The 17,243-nt window shown below is 43.1% G+C and overlaps 2 protein-coding genes across 7 annotated transcripts in view; one reads left to right on the forward strand and one right to left on the reverse strand.

Annotated features, from left to right (window-relative positions):
* The window catches only part of LOC308373837 (A-type potassium channel modulatory protein KCNIP2-like), a gene marked incomplete at both ends in the record, with an annotated part of 121,213 nt that extends 112,469 nt beyond the window's left edge, over window positions 1-8,744 (forward strand). For 2 of the 6 annotated variants that reach the window (XM_080849486.1, XM_080849485.1), the window contains 8 exons: window positions 4,825-4,927; window positions 6,013-6,133; window positions 6,418-6,487; window positions 6,703-6,773; window positions 7,635-7,742; window positions 7,881-7,985; window positions 8,442-8,504; window positions 8,697-8,744. In XM_080849486.1, the coding sequence (XP_080705612.1) occupies window positions 4,825-4,927; window positions 6,013-6,133; window positions 6,418-6,487; window positions 6,703-6,773; window positions 7,635-7,742; window positions 7,881-7,985; window positions 8,442-8,504; window positions 8,697-8,744 (689 nt within the window). Of the gene's footprint in view, window positions 1-1,127; window positions 1,252-4,824; window positions 4,928-6,008; window positions 6,134-6,417; window positions 6,488-6,702; window positions 6,774-7,634; window positions 7,743-7,880; window positions 7,986-8,441; window positions 8,505-8,696 lie in introns of those variants that run through there. The other 4 variants (XM_080849489.1, XM_080849488.1, XM_080849484.1 and 1 more) reach the window with 3 other exon arrangements.
* A 2,475-nt stretch (window positions 8,745-11,219) lies between these two features.
* On the reverse strand, window positions 11,220-17,103 carry cox15 (cytochrome c oxidase assembly homolog 15 (yeast)). Its single transcript, XM_080849400.1, has 9 exons — window positions 16,948-17,103; window positions 16,252-16,448; window positions 15,908-16,030; window positions 14,732-14,918; window positions 13,950-14,117; window positions 13,233-13,314; window positions 12,978-13,132; window positions 12,383-12,496; window positions 11,220-12,141 (listed from the first exon to the last, which is right to left on the reverse strand). The coding sequence occupies exons 1-9, from the start codon at window positions 17,023-17,025 to the stop codon at window positions 12,010-12,012; spliced, it is 1,236 nt and encodes a 411-aa protein (XP_080705526.1). The 5' UTR covers window positions 17,026-17,103; the 3' UTR covers window positions 11,220-12,009.
* Between the last annotated feature and the right edge of the window lie 140 nt (window positions 17,104-17,243).

Consider the following 17,243-nt stretch of genomic DNA (forward strand, 5'->3'; position numbering starts at 1 on the left):
ATATATAAGTACGTTTGCATTTTGTGAACACACAGCGTGGTTCGGTTTCTGTATTTTTTTGCGTGAGTGTCTATGTGTGTGTGCTCATATGCCTTTGTGTGTTTTTTTCTTCTCTGTATGTGAGCGTGTGTGTGTGTGTGTGAGAGAGAGAGAGACAGGGAGACAGGGTGTGTGTGCATGTGTGCTTGTGCGTGTGTGTGTGCCTTATGGATAGTGGCTTGAGCCACGCTGCATGCGAGCCGTCTGCAAAGGTTGGCTGTCTCAGGAGGGAGACTGTTTCCCATCTGTCTGTCCGGTTCGAGCTCAGCTGCCAACCTGGCTGTCGACCCCCCCCCAACCCCCATCCCCTCTGTTCCCCGCCTCCTCTCCCCCTCTCCTGCCTGACCCCCTACTCCTTCTCCTGATTCCCCAAACTCGCACCAAACACATCTGACCCAATTAAACCTGGCAAACCAAGGAAAAGTAGGAGAGAGGAGAGGGAGCGAAAGAAAAGAGAGGGGGGTCGGTGGGAGGGGATTAAACATCAGAAGGGTTGGGGTCCATATAAAAAGAATGGATCCCAGTCGAGGTTGTCTAGTGTGGGGTAATCGGCCCATATACATGACCCCCCCACACACACACAAACACAAACACACACTCACCATTAGACTGGGTTAGCAGATTGAAAGAGAAGGAATAGGGGAGTGTGTGGTGAACCAGGTTGGTGATGTCTCAATTTCTTTACCTGCGGGGGATGCCGGTGCAGCAGGTATGTCGAAGCTGTCACCGGTCAGGAAGGGACAGGGCAGCTCGACGACCTCTGACCTCGGGATCACCATCTGAAGCAGGCGTGAGCTCGGGACACCCATTGGAGAAGGCGAGATGGATGTTAACACACGTGGCACATTTCAGCACGCTGTGAGGGATCGCTAACAGCAAGAGAGGAAAGAAAGAAAGAAAGAGATATTTAATACAAAAAAACAAATAGCGCCAACAACAACAAAAAACTAGGTTTACACCTGAAGACAGGCTAGGACGTTTCACAGCTGGACCCTGCGTGAAGGTGCAACCCTGCTCGGACGCCGGGGCTCTAGAGTGGAGCCCTGGGGGCGGGGGGGGCTCTGAGGAGAGAGGAGGGGAGGCGCGGGATGCAGCTCTTCTTCAGGGAGGAGTGGGAGATGGAGGGGCTGCAGACTGTTGGCATCCTGCTGGTCATTTGCAGCTCTCTCAAGCTCCTCCACTTCTTGGGCTTGATTGACTTCTCCTCCGGAGGTAAGCGAGAGACAGAGAGAGAAAGGGAGAGAGAGAGAGAGAGATAGGGTAAATAATATGGTACATTACAGATCTCTGAGAATACTGACTATAGATAAACAAGGATATTGTTAAACCCTGGATGTATTGGTTCAATATAGACTTTGTCAAAGTAGATAGTAATGATCACGACTCAGTCTGGTAATAGATGCGGCAGACACAGGTGCATTAGAAGTAAGTGAAGAGGATGAAAATGGGCTGCATTAGATATCTTGACTGCACTTTGAGAGAGTCCTCATATGCCTTTGAATATGATGTGTGAAGGCACTCACAGCACATGGGCAGGAAGTGACCTTTCTCTTGAATGCTGTGAGATTGCCGCAGATGTTCCAGATGTGGTAGCAGGTAAAGGGCAATGATTACGGGTTCTTGTAAAAGCTTGGGTTATTTACAGCAGAAGCACAGGATGGGCAACGTCAAATAGGAGAAGAGTGCCTCAGAGATCACTGAAGTGAAAATCTGTCAGCTTCACTGTGAATGACTATCATGAAAAGCAGGCTTTTGTTGAATTTAGCTGGGCTTTTTTTTATTAGCGAAGGAAGAGAACATGGCAGACACTTCAAGACATATTTTATCATTGTAGTGTTTTTAATTATGGGGGAAAAGTAATTTCCTAAGTCGGGCGGCACCATGGCTGGGTCTGACAGAAACACTGACGTGACACTCATACAGTTGGCTCCCGTCTCCTCTTAAACTCACCCTCTCATGTCAAAGAAAAGCGAGCAAATTTGGGACAATTGCCATGTAATTAGGAAGTTATTTATTTATTTGGTGGAAATGTCAGATTTTATTTGGTGAAAATGTCAGACATTCATTATGCAAATGATACAGTGTTTCTTAAATGCTACCATTGTTCCTAGTGTCTTTGTTATAATCATCCCTTTCTGATTGAGCAACCCTTTCTCTCTTCCTCCTGTGAAGACTCATTGTGTTTGTCCTGTTCCCACGGCTCCTTCCAGGTGTCTCTCTTCACTTGAAGTGCAGTTTTAGTTGATCACCAGTGATTCATTACCATGGCCTGGTTTACAAAACCATGAGGTTCCCTACATGACATTTTCAGCACAGGTTGCGTGATGTGTGATGTGTTTTGGGAGTACATTGCATAGGACACCCTATCCTTATATAATTCTAAACATTTCTCCTGTGGTAAAACCAAAAACATGCCATAGAGTGAAAGTAGCTGTTAACCCTTAGTGCTCCTGTGGGGAATTGTTGTCAATAGGCCTTTAAAGCAAGTTTTTGAGACATAAAAATAACAGAAACCTAGAAACTTTTACTTTTCAAAATTCTAATATATACAGTATAAAGAAATGGTTGAACCAAGGCCACATGGTAAAAATCATGTTCCTTCTAGTGACAGAATTATTCGGCAATTTCCCCTGTCTTGGAGAGTGCATTTCTTCAATTCAGAAGAGAGGATTTTGGGAATGGTAGGATGGAGTTGACACATGATTCACCTGGAGTGCTTTGAGAGGTCGTTCAATGTCCAGGGTCAGAGCTGACTGTCTGAGCCTTTCTGTACCACTGAAAGCATGTAGCAGGCTGATAAGTGGATGTGAGGAGGCTGTCCTCTTAGATGCCTGGCAGAGGAGCTCCAGTGGGTAAACTGCACATGGTGTCTTGAGAGAGTATGGAGTTAGAGTGGAGTGAGAACAAAAGCATTTGCAGTGATTTTCCTTTGGACCAATCCTACAGTCTCTTTAATAGGTTGGATGATTAAAGGGCTCACACCACACAGTACAATATAAGAATTATTATTGCCCATCACCAGGTCACTTCCTGGAGCAGCAAAAAGGCCTCTATAATTCACTTTCTGTGAAAGGCTTTAGCGATCACGCCATGGAGGGTGTCAAAAAAGCGTCCACTGGTTTTAATGACTAATACCATGACAATAGAGGTGAAAATATAGTTTTTGACTGCTTCTGTCCATTCCACGTGCTATTTCCCATACCTGTACTTATTCTGCATTACTGGAGGTTAAATGTGTTTCCAAGCATAGTTGAATGGTGGTGATAAATGGTCCTTTTAGAGCTATACATCCGCACACTGTTACGCCCCTCTGCACCCCCACTGGCCCTGCAGTAAAAGTGCAAAAGCTTGTGGGTGGTACATGGGCATAATTTGCATTGATTGCTCACGCCTGAGAAGGATGAAAAAGCCATGCAGTTTGCCTTCAGAAAGACGGCTTGCTTTACCACCATGCTTTGAGGCTGGTGTTCACTATGTTTTTTTTTTTTGTGCTTTGTGTTTATATACTGTATGTATCCCCTAGATTTCAAGTCAATTCCTTGATTTATTTAAATAAACCCCTTTTTTTGTTAACTCTGTGATCTGTCTCCAATTCCTCTTGCGGCTCTCGAGCCAGTTTATAACACACACTTTGCCTTTCGGGATATTCAAGATTTTTTTGGGGGGGCGCAAAAAGCTTCAAATCTTAAATGTCTTGATTATCTAGAAAAGTAAAGGTAAAAGTAAAGTGTCTACGACCTTCAGAAGCTGAGATACAGACACTCCCTAAAAGGAGGTTGCAAAATCTTGCTCGGGTGACAGTAAACAACAACACCCTAGTTTTGTTCCTCCGGGTCAAATGCATATTCATGCATATTCAACCTATTGGCTGCTACTCCAGTATTAGTTTCTTTGTACACGTAGTTTCAGTAGTTTCAGAATCAGTTTCATTAAGCATGTTCAGTGGGAGCTCAAAGACTAGGCTGCTCCGAGAACCCTGGGGTTATGAGTACAGGCTCGTGATTGGAGGTCTGGTGAAGTGCTCACTTCCAAGGGGTCTGCCTGGCGGAGCGCACAGGGGTCGCAGCCGCGGCAACGGCAGGTGGTAATCACAGTTCATCCACAAGTCACTCCGCCGACTACCCCCTCCTCTACTGTGAGATTGAAATCGTGGCCGGAGTATTGCACGCTGTGGCAAAGCACGCGGCTTCCCCTTCGATTGCTCAAATGTCATGGTGTCAGACCTCGGGCCGGTGCCTTACCACTGTGTGAATGCGGCGGTGGTGTGATTGCGGTTGTGGTTGTGGTGGAAACCACCAGGAAAAGCGTGGTGAGCCAGGTCAGCAAATGTCTGTGCAGATATTTCAGAGAAAATTGCCTTGCATGCTGCCTTTTCCCGCATGTTGATTGACAGGATGACACGCACACCCAAGTTTCGAGTGCTAGCATTTCAGCATGTGAGTGTGAGTGTAAATTGTTTTCACTGAAGAGCCAATTCAATGGCGAAGCTCATGGTCCACGCTCTATATACCTTGTACAAGTGATGTTTTAAAGCATTGTTCACATCAGATGTCCAGATGATCATCTATGATCATCCAGTTCGACTAACCAGCCTATTATATCCACCTGCACTTACTTCACCTACGACAGTTCTTTTGCTGGACACGATTGCTGTTGTTGGGTGCTCTCACCTGCCTGCCTGTTTGCTGCACGACTGTGCACTTCGAGGGTGACTGTGATGGTACTGCTGTGCATTTTCTCTGTGTTTGTCTAATATAACTCTGCTGTGGTTGGTGCCTTTCACAGGTAACGCTCCCTCCAGCCAAACCAAAAAAACCATAAAACAGAGATTCCTCAAACTGCTGCCCTGCTGTCGGCCCACCGCCGCCCCCTCAATCGCAGAAAGCAAGTGCATCTTCGCTATGTCACGTACCCCCTTACCACCCGTCTGTGTGTCCCTGCCCCCCACTATCCTGAGCCAAACACTCACTCACACACAAACACACATGTTCTCAACACACACACCCACACACACACACACCCACCCACACACACATACACATGCATACACGCATGCACGAACACACATGCATACCCACACTTACACACACACGCACACGCCTACACATACACATTCAAATATAAATACACACATATAGTCTGTGTCTCACACACAAGTACGCTGGTACACACTCACATTGATTGACAAGACCGCATAGGTCACGCGTGCCAAGTTTTTTTTTTTTTTTTTCAAGCGAAAGCACCATGTCATGCGCACCAGGTGAGAGCACGCTTGGGTAAACAGCCATGACCAACTGCTCACAATGCACATCATGTCTCTAGCCTGCCTTCCCTGGGTGGAGGATAGCGCTTGGGTTTGATTAAACTGGAACGAAGTGCTGCTTTACTGGCTGATGGATCAGCCTCGACTCCCCCAGAAGTTGGCCTGGATTAAAAACAGCTGAAGTCCTAGACATAATGCTGAGAGCCGTGCTTGCACTCAGTGCTGCGTAAGGCGGGACTGAAGGCAGCTGAGTGCTCTTTGGGGAGGATATAAGAATGCCTATATGTCTGTGATGAGGGCCATCTCCACTGTCAATGCACACTCCCCTGGCTCTGTTCAATGGATTGTTTTTGTTGATTCCTGTTGGTTAGGGTTCTATTACTTGGAAAGTAATTTGCATTAAATTTGTATTTTGAGAGGCACATTATCTGTGGACATTTCTACTTTGGTGTATGCTACAAGTTGCAGGATTGGATATGAATTTCATTTATCCACTTGATATGTTCTCCTCTTCTCCTTTTTTCTCCCTTCACCTCATTTGAACACACTGAAATGCTCAATGGGAATACATTGATTACAAGTACAATACAAGTATACTGAGGAATTGTGGCGGTGTTAATATTAGTTTCTTATTTAAACCAAAAAAAAATACACCTTTCTATGCGGTGGAAATGACCTTCATTTTCACCTTTTGTGTCCCTAACAGACAGCATTGAGGATGACTTTGAGCTGTCCACCGTGTGCCATCGACCCGAGGGCCTGGACAAACTCCAGGAGAGTTCGAAGTTCACAAAAAAGGAGCTTCAAGTTCTTTACAGAGGCTTCAAAAATGTATGTGTCATTTACTGCAAGGCTGCATGTGTTTCATGTTGTTATGCGCTATACCATTAATCTTGTTTACGACATATTGTCAGTAATTAGGTTGGATACATACTACTGTATCCAGCACACAACTACATACATGAAATGACAAGTGCATGTGAACACAATTAAATTCAAAAACCTTATTAGCTGGGTTTGTTAATGAATGGATTCTCTTGCATTGTGTGTGTCTGTGTGTGTGTGTGTGTGTGTGTGTGTGTGTGTGTGTGTGTGTGTGTGTGTGTGTGTTGCAGGAGTGCCCCAGTGGTGTGGTCAATGAAGAAACCTTTAAACTCATCTACTCCCAGTTCTTTCCCCAGGGAGGTCAGTATAGCACAAACACACCAACTGTGATGACGGTGTCTGTTTCACTCTTTGGAAAACCAAATTATTCTTCCTGTATTGTATCCATTCTGCCCTAGGGTTTGCTTCAAAAATATATATTAGGTTGAACCGGTGCCCAATGTCCCTGATGCCACCTATTTTTAGAAGCCAAGATATAACTTACACGTGTGCTATTCTGACTCTTCTCCTTCCAGATTCAAGTACATATGCACACTTCCTGTTTGAGGCATTTGACACAAATAAGAATGGATCAGTTAGTTTTGAGGTAAGCATCATTTATACAATGCAGGTTCACCTGGAGCCTGAAAACACTTCATGCTTCACATACATAACTCCGTTGAGCCTGAAAAACACTTCATGCTTCTTCACACACATAACTCCGTGGACCCTGAAAACACTTAATTCTTCACACACACCTTTTGGTGGAGCCTGAAAACACTTCATGCTCTTCACACATAACTCAAGATACAGATCTGTATATCAACCCCATTTGGATCCTCTGCTTAGGACTCAATTTGATAATAATAATGATAATAATAATACCTTCAACTTATATAGCGCTTTTCTAAGTACCCAATGACACTCATGCCACTCTGTCATAATGTAGCCGTTCGAACCAAATTTTAGCTGAGTCAAATACAGTAGGTCGTCTTTGTCGTTCTCTTGGCACGGCAATATGGCAGTGCTGACAGATGGAAAGCAATGTGTTACTCTCCACTGGGAATGTTAAGGTTAAGGTGGGCAAGTCATTTTTTTTTAAGTTGTATTTTTGTAGTGAGGTCAAACAGAGAACAAGGTCTCCTGGGTCTATTTTGCATGCATCAGAGACATTTTTTTTTTTGTGACCTTGAGTCTTATGTACCTACAAAAATACATTTTTTAGTGCCCTTCTATTCTTTTCTTGCTGTTTCCTGACACCAAAATGTCTCTTTGTTGAATAAAAAATATGCAAAGAAAACTCTTTGAGTCCAAAGACCTTCTCAAAACTCCATTTTCATGAAACTTTTATGAACATTGAGTAGCTTATCACATTAGGCCAGATTGGTCAAGTACGTATTCGGCTCAACTGGACTGCATTGTGAGTGGGCATTCAAGCTTATTTGTATCCTGTACTGTCTTGTCTCAGGACTTTGTCGCTGGCCTCAACATTATCCTCAGAGGGTCGATCAACGACCGACTAAACTGGGCCTTTAACCTCTATGATCTCAATAAGGACGGCTGTATCACCAAAGAGGTAGGCCTGTCCACCAACTCATTGAAGCCTGATGCAATGGTGCTTTGTTATTGATTTTGTCTGTGCTGTGTTGTCATATCAACTCTGTGTGTGGTGTGTCCTCTGTCCTCATGTGCGCCCCCTGGTGGTCTGGTATAGGAGATGCTGGACATTATGAGATCAATCTACGACATGATGGGGAATTACACCTACCCCTGCATGCAGGATGACGCCCCAAGGGAACACGTTGAGAACTTCTTTCAGGTTATTCCTCATCATTTATTTTTATGATTCACTCAGTTAAGTCCAGTCCCATTGTTTATCTTGTACAGAAATCATCCAGATGTATCCGATACTTTTGAGCTATCCAGTTTCTCAGATTAAAACATGTTTCCACTCATATCCGAGGACCGCCTCGAGACAAATAGAGAGTTTGTACTTCTGCTCCGATTTATCAGTGACCCTCGGCCCCTCTAATTTCTGGGGTTGCTATGTGATTTAACATTTTGCGCACACACACATCAGCAGTATTATAGCCTAGCATCAACAGTGTGTGTGTGTGTAACATCATTTATTCATATCTTCATTTCCTTCTCACAAGTTCCATTAATAATAAGATGACGATTTTCATTATCTATTCATCTTTTGCACACAAAGTTAAATGAAATTAAACTTACCGCTGAAGTAATTATAACTCACCTTTACTGTTCCTCTCTTTAGAAAATGGACCGAAATAAAGATGGTGTGGTCACTATCGATGAGTTCATTGAGTCATGTCAAAAGGTATGAACAACTTAATTTGTTTTAAAGCTATAACATTCAGTTATATGATTAACACTTTGTCAATAACTAATTAGCAGTAAATTAAACCCACATGAAACAAAATGTTCTCTTTATGAAGTGAACCATTAGCTGAGCTGCTAATAACACAGTCTAATCTTGTCAATCGTCCTTCCTCTCTTGTCAACACTTCAGGATGAGAACATCATGCAGTCCATGCAGCTTTTTGAAAATGTCATCTAAGTGGACACACTGGTGGAGGGGACTTTGTGGCCTTGCTGTTTGGACTCCATGTTGGCCCAATGACCCTCACAGTTGGCCTCCTTATACTCCAATGTCATTCCTTTCTTTCCCTCAGAGACACTTGGAAAAAAAAGTGGGGTTGGCTTATAGACACACACATTTGTTATTTTAATATTCCTTCATTATGTTCCGAGGAAGCTCTTGTGTTGGCTCATTCGAAAAACAGTCCCTGTCTAAGAGAGGGGAGGGGGAGCGTGAACAACACAGGAAGATGCGTGCACATGGAACCACCAGAAAATGACTGGAAAACGTGACGACAGGGTATCGTCGTGACGACGGCATCGTGTTGACGACTGCAACCCTCCCCCTCCAATAATGAACTGATTTTATTACCGCATGATGTCATGACTAGTCCACACTTACCTAGTTACCAAGATACTCCAAAGCCTGTCTGTTGCTCTATGTCTGTCCACACAGGTGCCTCGCTCCCCGTTAGCGTCTGCTGTCGTCGTCGTTGTGTGTGTAAGGTTGTGTAAGGCTCTACTGCCATCACTCAGAAACCCAGGCTACCTGACCACCCCTCACTCACTCACCACAAGTAAACATAGGCTTACCAGGCTAGCAGGCTAACCAGTCCGCAACGGCTAGCAGGGCTTGTACATTCCAGAGGAGTCCTCCTCACTAGAGAAAAAAAAATCCCGTTTGGGCCTTGAAGTCTTTAGCTATTGCCATACACTGACTGTTTCTCTGTGCCGTCACAGATGACTCCCAGTAATAAACTCAACACATGGCTAATTGCATTGTGGACGAATGACTCACCATTGCCAATCAACCTTCTTAGCCAATTGTATCGTAACTATGGAAGTGAACATGTGAAATTATAGTGTTCTCACTCGACCGTGTAATGATTTCATGGACTCTGAGACTTGTGGGATCTGGTTTGAGACGCTATGAGAGAAGGGCTTCCTTCCCTCTAGCTGAGGCCTGTGATGAAGGTCAGTATGTTGCTACACATTGTCAAAAAGAACCGCCATCTTTTCGCCAGGCTTATAGTCCCATCAAACACCAAAGAGGATTGCTCTAGTCAGTTTTCCATCCCTTCCCTTACATGCTGCCATCACTGTGATGGAATTAAGACCTGGCAGGGGGGGAATAAAAGCTGTCAGATTAGCAGTAAGAAAAGGTGGATCAATGTATTGCTTTTCCCACTCAGCAGCACAAGGGGAAGGTACTAGGCACTATTTCTCTTTCCAGTTGAGGAGATTAGTACTGACACCTGACAGACTGAGAATGAAGATAACCACTGTAAGCAACTTATTTTACAAAGACCACCATAGAAGAACACCTCCAAGAGGGCGGGGGGGTTGCCATATTAGTTAATGTGTCTACATTCTATGCTATGGTACATTACATTTAAAGAATTCAGGTTTCAAATAAAGGTAAGATGGAACATCACCACTAACAAATTTGGGCCATCAAATGAATCTTTTATGGTTTATGAGTGTAACGTATGTGTTTCTTCATAGTATTTATTTCCCAACCAGTTAAAAGGGACGTGTAGGAGATAGAGTAGATGGCCTAGTTTAACACAAGCAATAATGTCCCTTCAGCAACTGTGACCTGAAGTATTTACAGTGTTATCCACTGCGAATAGATCTCCAAGAACCGATGATTAGTTTGACTGAGACAGTGTGTGCAATGTCTATCCCTATTGCGTATTCATTTGTGATCAACAGGGTGCAAAGCATTGAAGATGCACATACTCTGGATCGTTGTGGTTGTGTTCATGTCCCAAGCCTTCCAATATCTCCTCTGTATAATTCTTGTCCCTAAACCTATGAAGTGATTATTGGCACCCAGGTTTGACGTTTGTCTGATTCTCTTGCAAGTGACGTGAAGCTGCCTCCTGGCTTCATCGTCTAGAGGCTCCCTGTAACGGATTTCATATCTTTTGTCACTGTCCAATTATTTTTTTTAACACATGGATAATTGAAAAGAATTCCCGATGTATTATGTATAACCACTCGACTCAATGCCAAACACATACACATATAGACACACTTGCAATGAAGGTCACCACGAATACATCAAAGAAAAAACATTTATACTGCAGTGCCTTGAGTGCTGTGTTGAAATGATTTGGTCACACCCTCTTCAGTGTTAAATTAACCTTCTCCTCCTTTAAAATATTTTATTCTCGATGTGGCATGGATGGATATCGATATTTGGTTCTGATTGCTGGTAGCAGAACTCCACTCCTACCCACCAGGGGTCCCCGTCTGTACTCGCATGTACTGTCTAGAGTAATGAAACTTAATAACCTGGTGTACTAACTGTGTCTAGTTAGCTAGCCTCAACTGGTTGCATTACATTAAAACATGTATATTTTGTATAGACAATAAAAATTCACACTTGCTATGCATAGCTATGTTACACACCATTCTACTACATTCTTCCAAATGCTCTTTGACCGATCCTTTATTTAATTTTGATGTCAAGTATTTTCTCATATATACACTTTTGGGAATACAAACAATTAGGCCATTCATTTTAGTGTGATCTCAAAGTCTGTTCTGTAAATAGTGCAATATTTTACTTGTTATCTAATTCTGAGCACTTTTCTTAAAAAACAATAGTATTCAGAACAAAATTATGCGTAGATATGTGCACAGACACAGACACAAGTCATCTTGCAACATTTGTTAGCACATTTACTGACAGTAAAATTCAAAACAGCAACGCTCAGTAATTTAAATATACATATTAATTACGTATTGCTCTCAAATCCTCCTTGTTTTAAACATAATTTAAACTCTATACAACTGTGAGGCAGTGCAATAGTGGAAAGGCATCAATAACCAGCCACCATCTCATTTCTCGGATAGTTCAGCATGGTGTCCACATGAAATGCATATAGTATTCATAAATCATCAAGAACTCTATCAAAAGCATGAGTCATCAGCAAAAACCAGAACACAATCAGAACTCAAGTGTCATATGCCTGCCTTGAGTAGGAGGCGAGGCCAGGTATGCTGTGGTGAAGAGAGAGTGCGCTTGCGAAGGGAAACGATTTTCAGAAAATGAATGCTGAAATAAATTGCAAAGATGTTGGGCATGAAAAGCCACCTGCGTCGGATCCATCCGGTGTGAAAGAAAGAGAAGGCCATTTCCACGAGCAGGGGGTACATTTACAGTCTCTCCTCAACCAGCTGGGGTCTAGCTGCAGGAAAATAGCAACGCGGACAACACGTGAGCTCGGGAGGGCTTACTTGGCGACCTTCCGCAATTCAGCGAGCACCCAGATGGCGAGGGAGAGCAGCGCCACGGACCCCGACTGATGGGTGGCGGCCAGCGGGGTGGGCACGTAGAGCAGCAGCGTGCTGATGCCCAGTGCCACCTGGGGAGACAACAGCACACCGTTTGATTTTAATTCTCTTTTTAATTCCTATTCATGAGGCAGCGCTAACAATGAGCGCCGACTTCACATAACCCACAAGTCTACGCACAACGGAAGGTTATGACAGATGTCTGTGCCATCCCCCAAAATGCTTTTTGAAGCCTGTATGCAGTTAAATGAAAACAAGAATTTCACAGTTAAAGGAACATTTCTTTTAGAAAAACATAAAATGCTAACATACTTGTGTGTAGGCCATGGCAGTGAGGCAGCTAATGGCAATCTTTGCCCGGCGGGGCAGGTGCACTCGTCTGGAGTAGAAGTAGAGGCCCGTTATGGCAGCCAGTGAGCTGACAGCCTGAAGGCAAACAGTGCAAAGCATCATCAGTTTACACGTTGAAACACATAAACAAATGTCCCCTTGCTAAAGACCTCAATACCAACAGACCCAACATAAACACATGTCCTCTAGCTGAAGAGCTTCGTACCAACAGACCCAACTGGGACCTGTACATGACTTAGCACCTTCAAACCATTTGCCATTCTCTTTAACAGCTAGGATAACTTATTGTGTAAGACATAATTGTCATATCTAACTTGAGATGAGTAAGGTGATACTCTGGCACAGTCTGACATAGATGACTCGGTACAAATACTCACAATTTCGACAGGCCAACAGTGAATGCAATTGTCAGTCCCATTTCATATGGAGTTCTAATAATACTTTAAATATCCCGCAGCGTGACAACAACTTATTAAATCACAGTCAATAATTAACTATAATTGCAATTTAAAATATCCTTTTTATGGACATTTCTGTTTATTATGATACTACTTACCAGTATCCTGTGGTCAAACTGAACTGTAGTAGGATTCTCAAAGACATTTTTGATACTGGGGGAGAAAGCCAGCAGGTCATCGGGGATCCAGCGCTCCCCCATCTTTGGGAAGGAGTTGTACACAAGACCAGCATCCAGTCCAGCGACAAAGGCCCCTTTTGGAATAGACCCCCCCAACAACAGTCATTGAGATGTTCTTGAATTATCAACTTTAAGTCATTGAAAGCGTTACCGCTTGCCAAGTTAATCAGATACCTGACAAAGCTGTGAGGAAGACCAATCCCCCTGTGCCCTTGGCGAATCGGCGTAGTTGGGCGAGGCGCCTTGTTTCTATAAGCTACAAAGCATTGAAAGAGAAGCAGTCAACCAAAGTCAACTACTCAAAAAGAGATACAAAATAGATAGGAATAAAGATAGGATTAAGATTAAAGTATTATGATTGATTTGTGTTAATGATGACGAATCTTTTGACAGTCAGATACAGGGTTCCCACTCTTTTCTGGGGATCATTTTCACTTATGATTTAGCTCGTATGACAGACAGGGACTGCGCTATACACTAATAAGTTCCTTTCTATGGAAGTCTGACTAAAAAGCTGTGCAGTCTGTGACTATAATTGGGAAATATCTGTGAAATCATCTCTTAAATACTTGTAAATGATGACAAATTGATCATAGAATAATGCAAACATGTTATCATTCCTTCATAACCCAAATCCCTTTTTCCTTAGGAATTATAATAACCAGTGCTGCCTGAACACAATTAATAGCCTACAATTTTGCCCACTGACAAATCTAGACTGAAATTGACATACCTAAATGAGTTAAATGATTTAAAGTTTGGAGACTATTAACTGCCACTGACTCTGACCAAGTTAAAAGAATAAAGGCATAAATATACAACCCGGCTCATCCTGTCTGACAACAGAGAAGCATCCGCTTCATGACTACCCTCACCCCTGGGGGAGCTCACCTGGTCGGGGGAGCACATGAGCGTGAGGCCCGTCCACAGACTGGCGCAGTAGAGCAGCAGGGCGGAGCCCAGGTGAGAGGCCAGTCGGTACTGGCTCACGCGAGGAATGTCATGTGACTCCGGCTTCTCCTCCAGCCCACTCTTCACCATGTACCAGCCCAGGAGGCCCTGCAGACACACCCACCATACATTTCAGCAAAACTGACTTGTCATTTTGCCATAATACACCGAGTTTCACCTATAGCCCCCGTCAACAAAGTTGGTTTCTCTTAACTACTTAATATTATGTATGACCTTTGTATCACACCAAGACAGACTAGATGTAGATCAATCATCTGGAAGACCTAAATCTGTGTTACAGTAAGTGAACATTTTCCAAACGCTATACACAAAGTTTAAGCACAAGATGCTAAAACGTTTCTGAACTCTAGATATACTACGGAATTGTATTCCAATTATATTTTACATTATTAAATATAAAAACAATACAATGGTATATGTTACAATAAGTATACCACTGGTCATCATAAACAGTGAACAATTGTCATTTTAGGCAGATTACCTTTCAGCTTTGTAGCATATTAAAATCACAAAAATACGTCATGTTGTATTCATCTAGATCAGGGTTTCCCAATTGGGGGGGCGCAGAGCACAATCCAGTGGGCCGCGAAAATGTTTCAGGTGGCACACACTGAGCTCCGAGGCAACCTAATACACTGAGGGACACACTGGGAACACTAATAATGCAACTCATTCTGTTAGCCGGGGCGTTGCTCACATACCTGGAAGAAGACAAATCCACACAGGCCCAGCACTCGTCCTTTCATGGAGCGCGTGAAGTAGCCCTTCCTCCAGAAATAGGCGGTGGGGAGGATGTATGCCAAGCCAACCAGCCTGCCCCACATGCGATGGCCCCACTCCATGTAGAAAATGAACTTGAACTCGGTGAGAGTCATGTCATGGTTCATTCTGTGAGAAATAATATCCCTTACTTAGGCCTCATGCTATGCTTACAGCAAACAACAGAAGCTTGCTTGGAGTTCTGTCTTAACATCAAAACAACTCTACGTAAACAATAATCAGTACAATAATACAAAAATCAGTACAATGATCAAATCTGACACTTATTAGCCACTCTTTGTGCATCACTGAAGAAATGGGTTTACTTAAGCAATAAGGTTCGAGAGGCAGTACGGTATCGTCAATAATGTACTTGTTCGAGGGAGTTGTTAGGCCCGACGCGCAGCGGAGGGCCGGCAAACCCTCGAACAAGTACATTATTGACGATACCGTACTGACTCGAGTACCTTATTGCTTTTATAACACGGTTGCCAGCGACTCCAAAATATTAAGTACAATTAAAGTAAACAGTAAGCTGCCTTTCAGGACAAAAAAAAGTTGTAGACACCAAACGTTGTGTATCGCATTTCAGTAGCCAAGAGAAAATAGTCCCCCTTTGTGTGGCTGTTGCTATGCAACAGACAAATAGCATTGGGAATTTAACGTCTGTTAGACCTAGCACAAAAGCTACGTGTGTTTCAAATGGGTTTTTGGTCTAAGCGCTAAAAGTCAACTACAAATAATATTCGAGACTTTCAGTAAAGACTTTCAATACTCTGCAACATTCGCGTAGCACAGAAACAACTAACCGAGTCAATTTAGACATATAAAAAGTCGTGTAGATAGCTTAATTCACATGAAACATTCCCCACTACATTAGCCACAACACGCCGCCATCTTGGATAGATATTTCCTTTTGAGTGCGTACTGATATGGAACGCTCAGGTAGATGAAAACAGGTCGTACAGTTACTATACCGTAGAATATAGCACACCCCGGAACTAACTCTCAGAATGGTGGATTCCATCTACCCGTGTTATAATTCCATCTACCCGTGTTATAATCATATTTGTAGCATTGTCATGCAGACATTACTTTCCAGAGGCGAGGAGACTTACATTTTAAACTCTGGGAATTGTTGGTATTTGGAAAACTCTGCTTCCCATTCTGCCTGAGATTGTGGAGGCTTCATCTCTTTCACTAAATGCCAGTCCACCATCGAGAGACCGGATTCTGTCAATCTGTTTTTGCAGGCAAAAAAAAAAAGAAGAAGACCTTAACGCAAGCATTTAGTGTATCATTTGTGTATGTGAGAAATGTGTTGGTGAACATACTATTAACAGTTTGAACCAAAACCCCATACACAGATCATTTAAAATGCAATGGAACATTTAACCAAAAAGCATTAAGTATCGCAATGGGTTTTAAAGTAATAAAAGGCAACACATGGCTGACAACTCACCGGGTTACACCACCTAAGACGACCGCCCCCAATACCAATCCACTGCAACCAACCAGCCATTTTCCAACAATGCGATTTGTGGCAGCGTTAGGTACGGTTACAGAGGTTACAGAGGCTGCATGGACAGCGCCTGCTTCTGCAGTAATTGTCGATGTGGTTTGCCCTCTCTTCGGCACCCATTGTCGTAAATGTGTCCGCTGGAGGGAAACAGAGAGACCAGAAGTGAAACTTGATGAGATGCGCAAATCTTCATCATCTCCATTGCTCACGTGACAGGACGTCACGTAACAGCACTTTTCATAACATTGCAAGGCAGCTTACATATGAAACAGTTCAGGATATGACCAGCAATACCTACAACACAATTAACGTTAGTTATGACAAAACAAGGCATATTTCCCATATATTATCTTGACGTTATTTGCTCACAAACTTGTTGAATTATAATACACTTTGAAGTCTACTGTTATCTTTATTAACTTGGACAACTGGTACATTGTTTCCATGAAGCAGTACAACACAATGTCATTACACAAAACCACACATCTAACGTCCTGGATAAAAAGATGTTTTAAGCAATTGCCTCGTTTGTGTTCATGAGGCACATGCAACGCTACTGGTAGTATGCCACCTAGCTAGTTAGCCTTAGATGCTAGCTACCCCGGCATAATCTTTGATGGAGGATTGCTAGCATACCTGGCTTTGATTAAATCCTCGTCCGGCGTTACGACAGCCACACGATACCACGAACCTTAACGATGGGAGCAGCATCATTTCCTTGTTTCCAGATAATTTTGAGGATGGTGTCCTAACAGTTGCCACTCAAGCAACCATGATAGATATTTTGCGACCTTACTTAATCGAGCTGTCAACTTTGACCCTGTGACGTAAGATGGATACATAACAAAAACTAGAAATTACTACGTGGTTAAAAAAATAATAAATGAATAACAGATCATAGCAATATTTTGAATTGACCTTGATTGCATGAA

Source organism: Sprattus sprattus (genome assembly GCF_963457725.1).
Source record: "Sprattus sprattus genome assembly, chromosome: 12".
Lineage (NCBI taxonomy): Eukaryota > Metazoa > Chordata > Actinopteri > Clupeiformes > Clupeidae > Sprattus > Sprattus sprattus.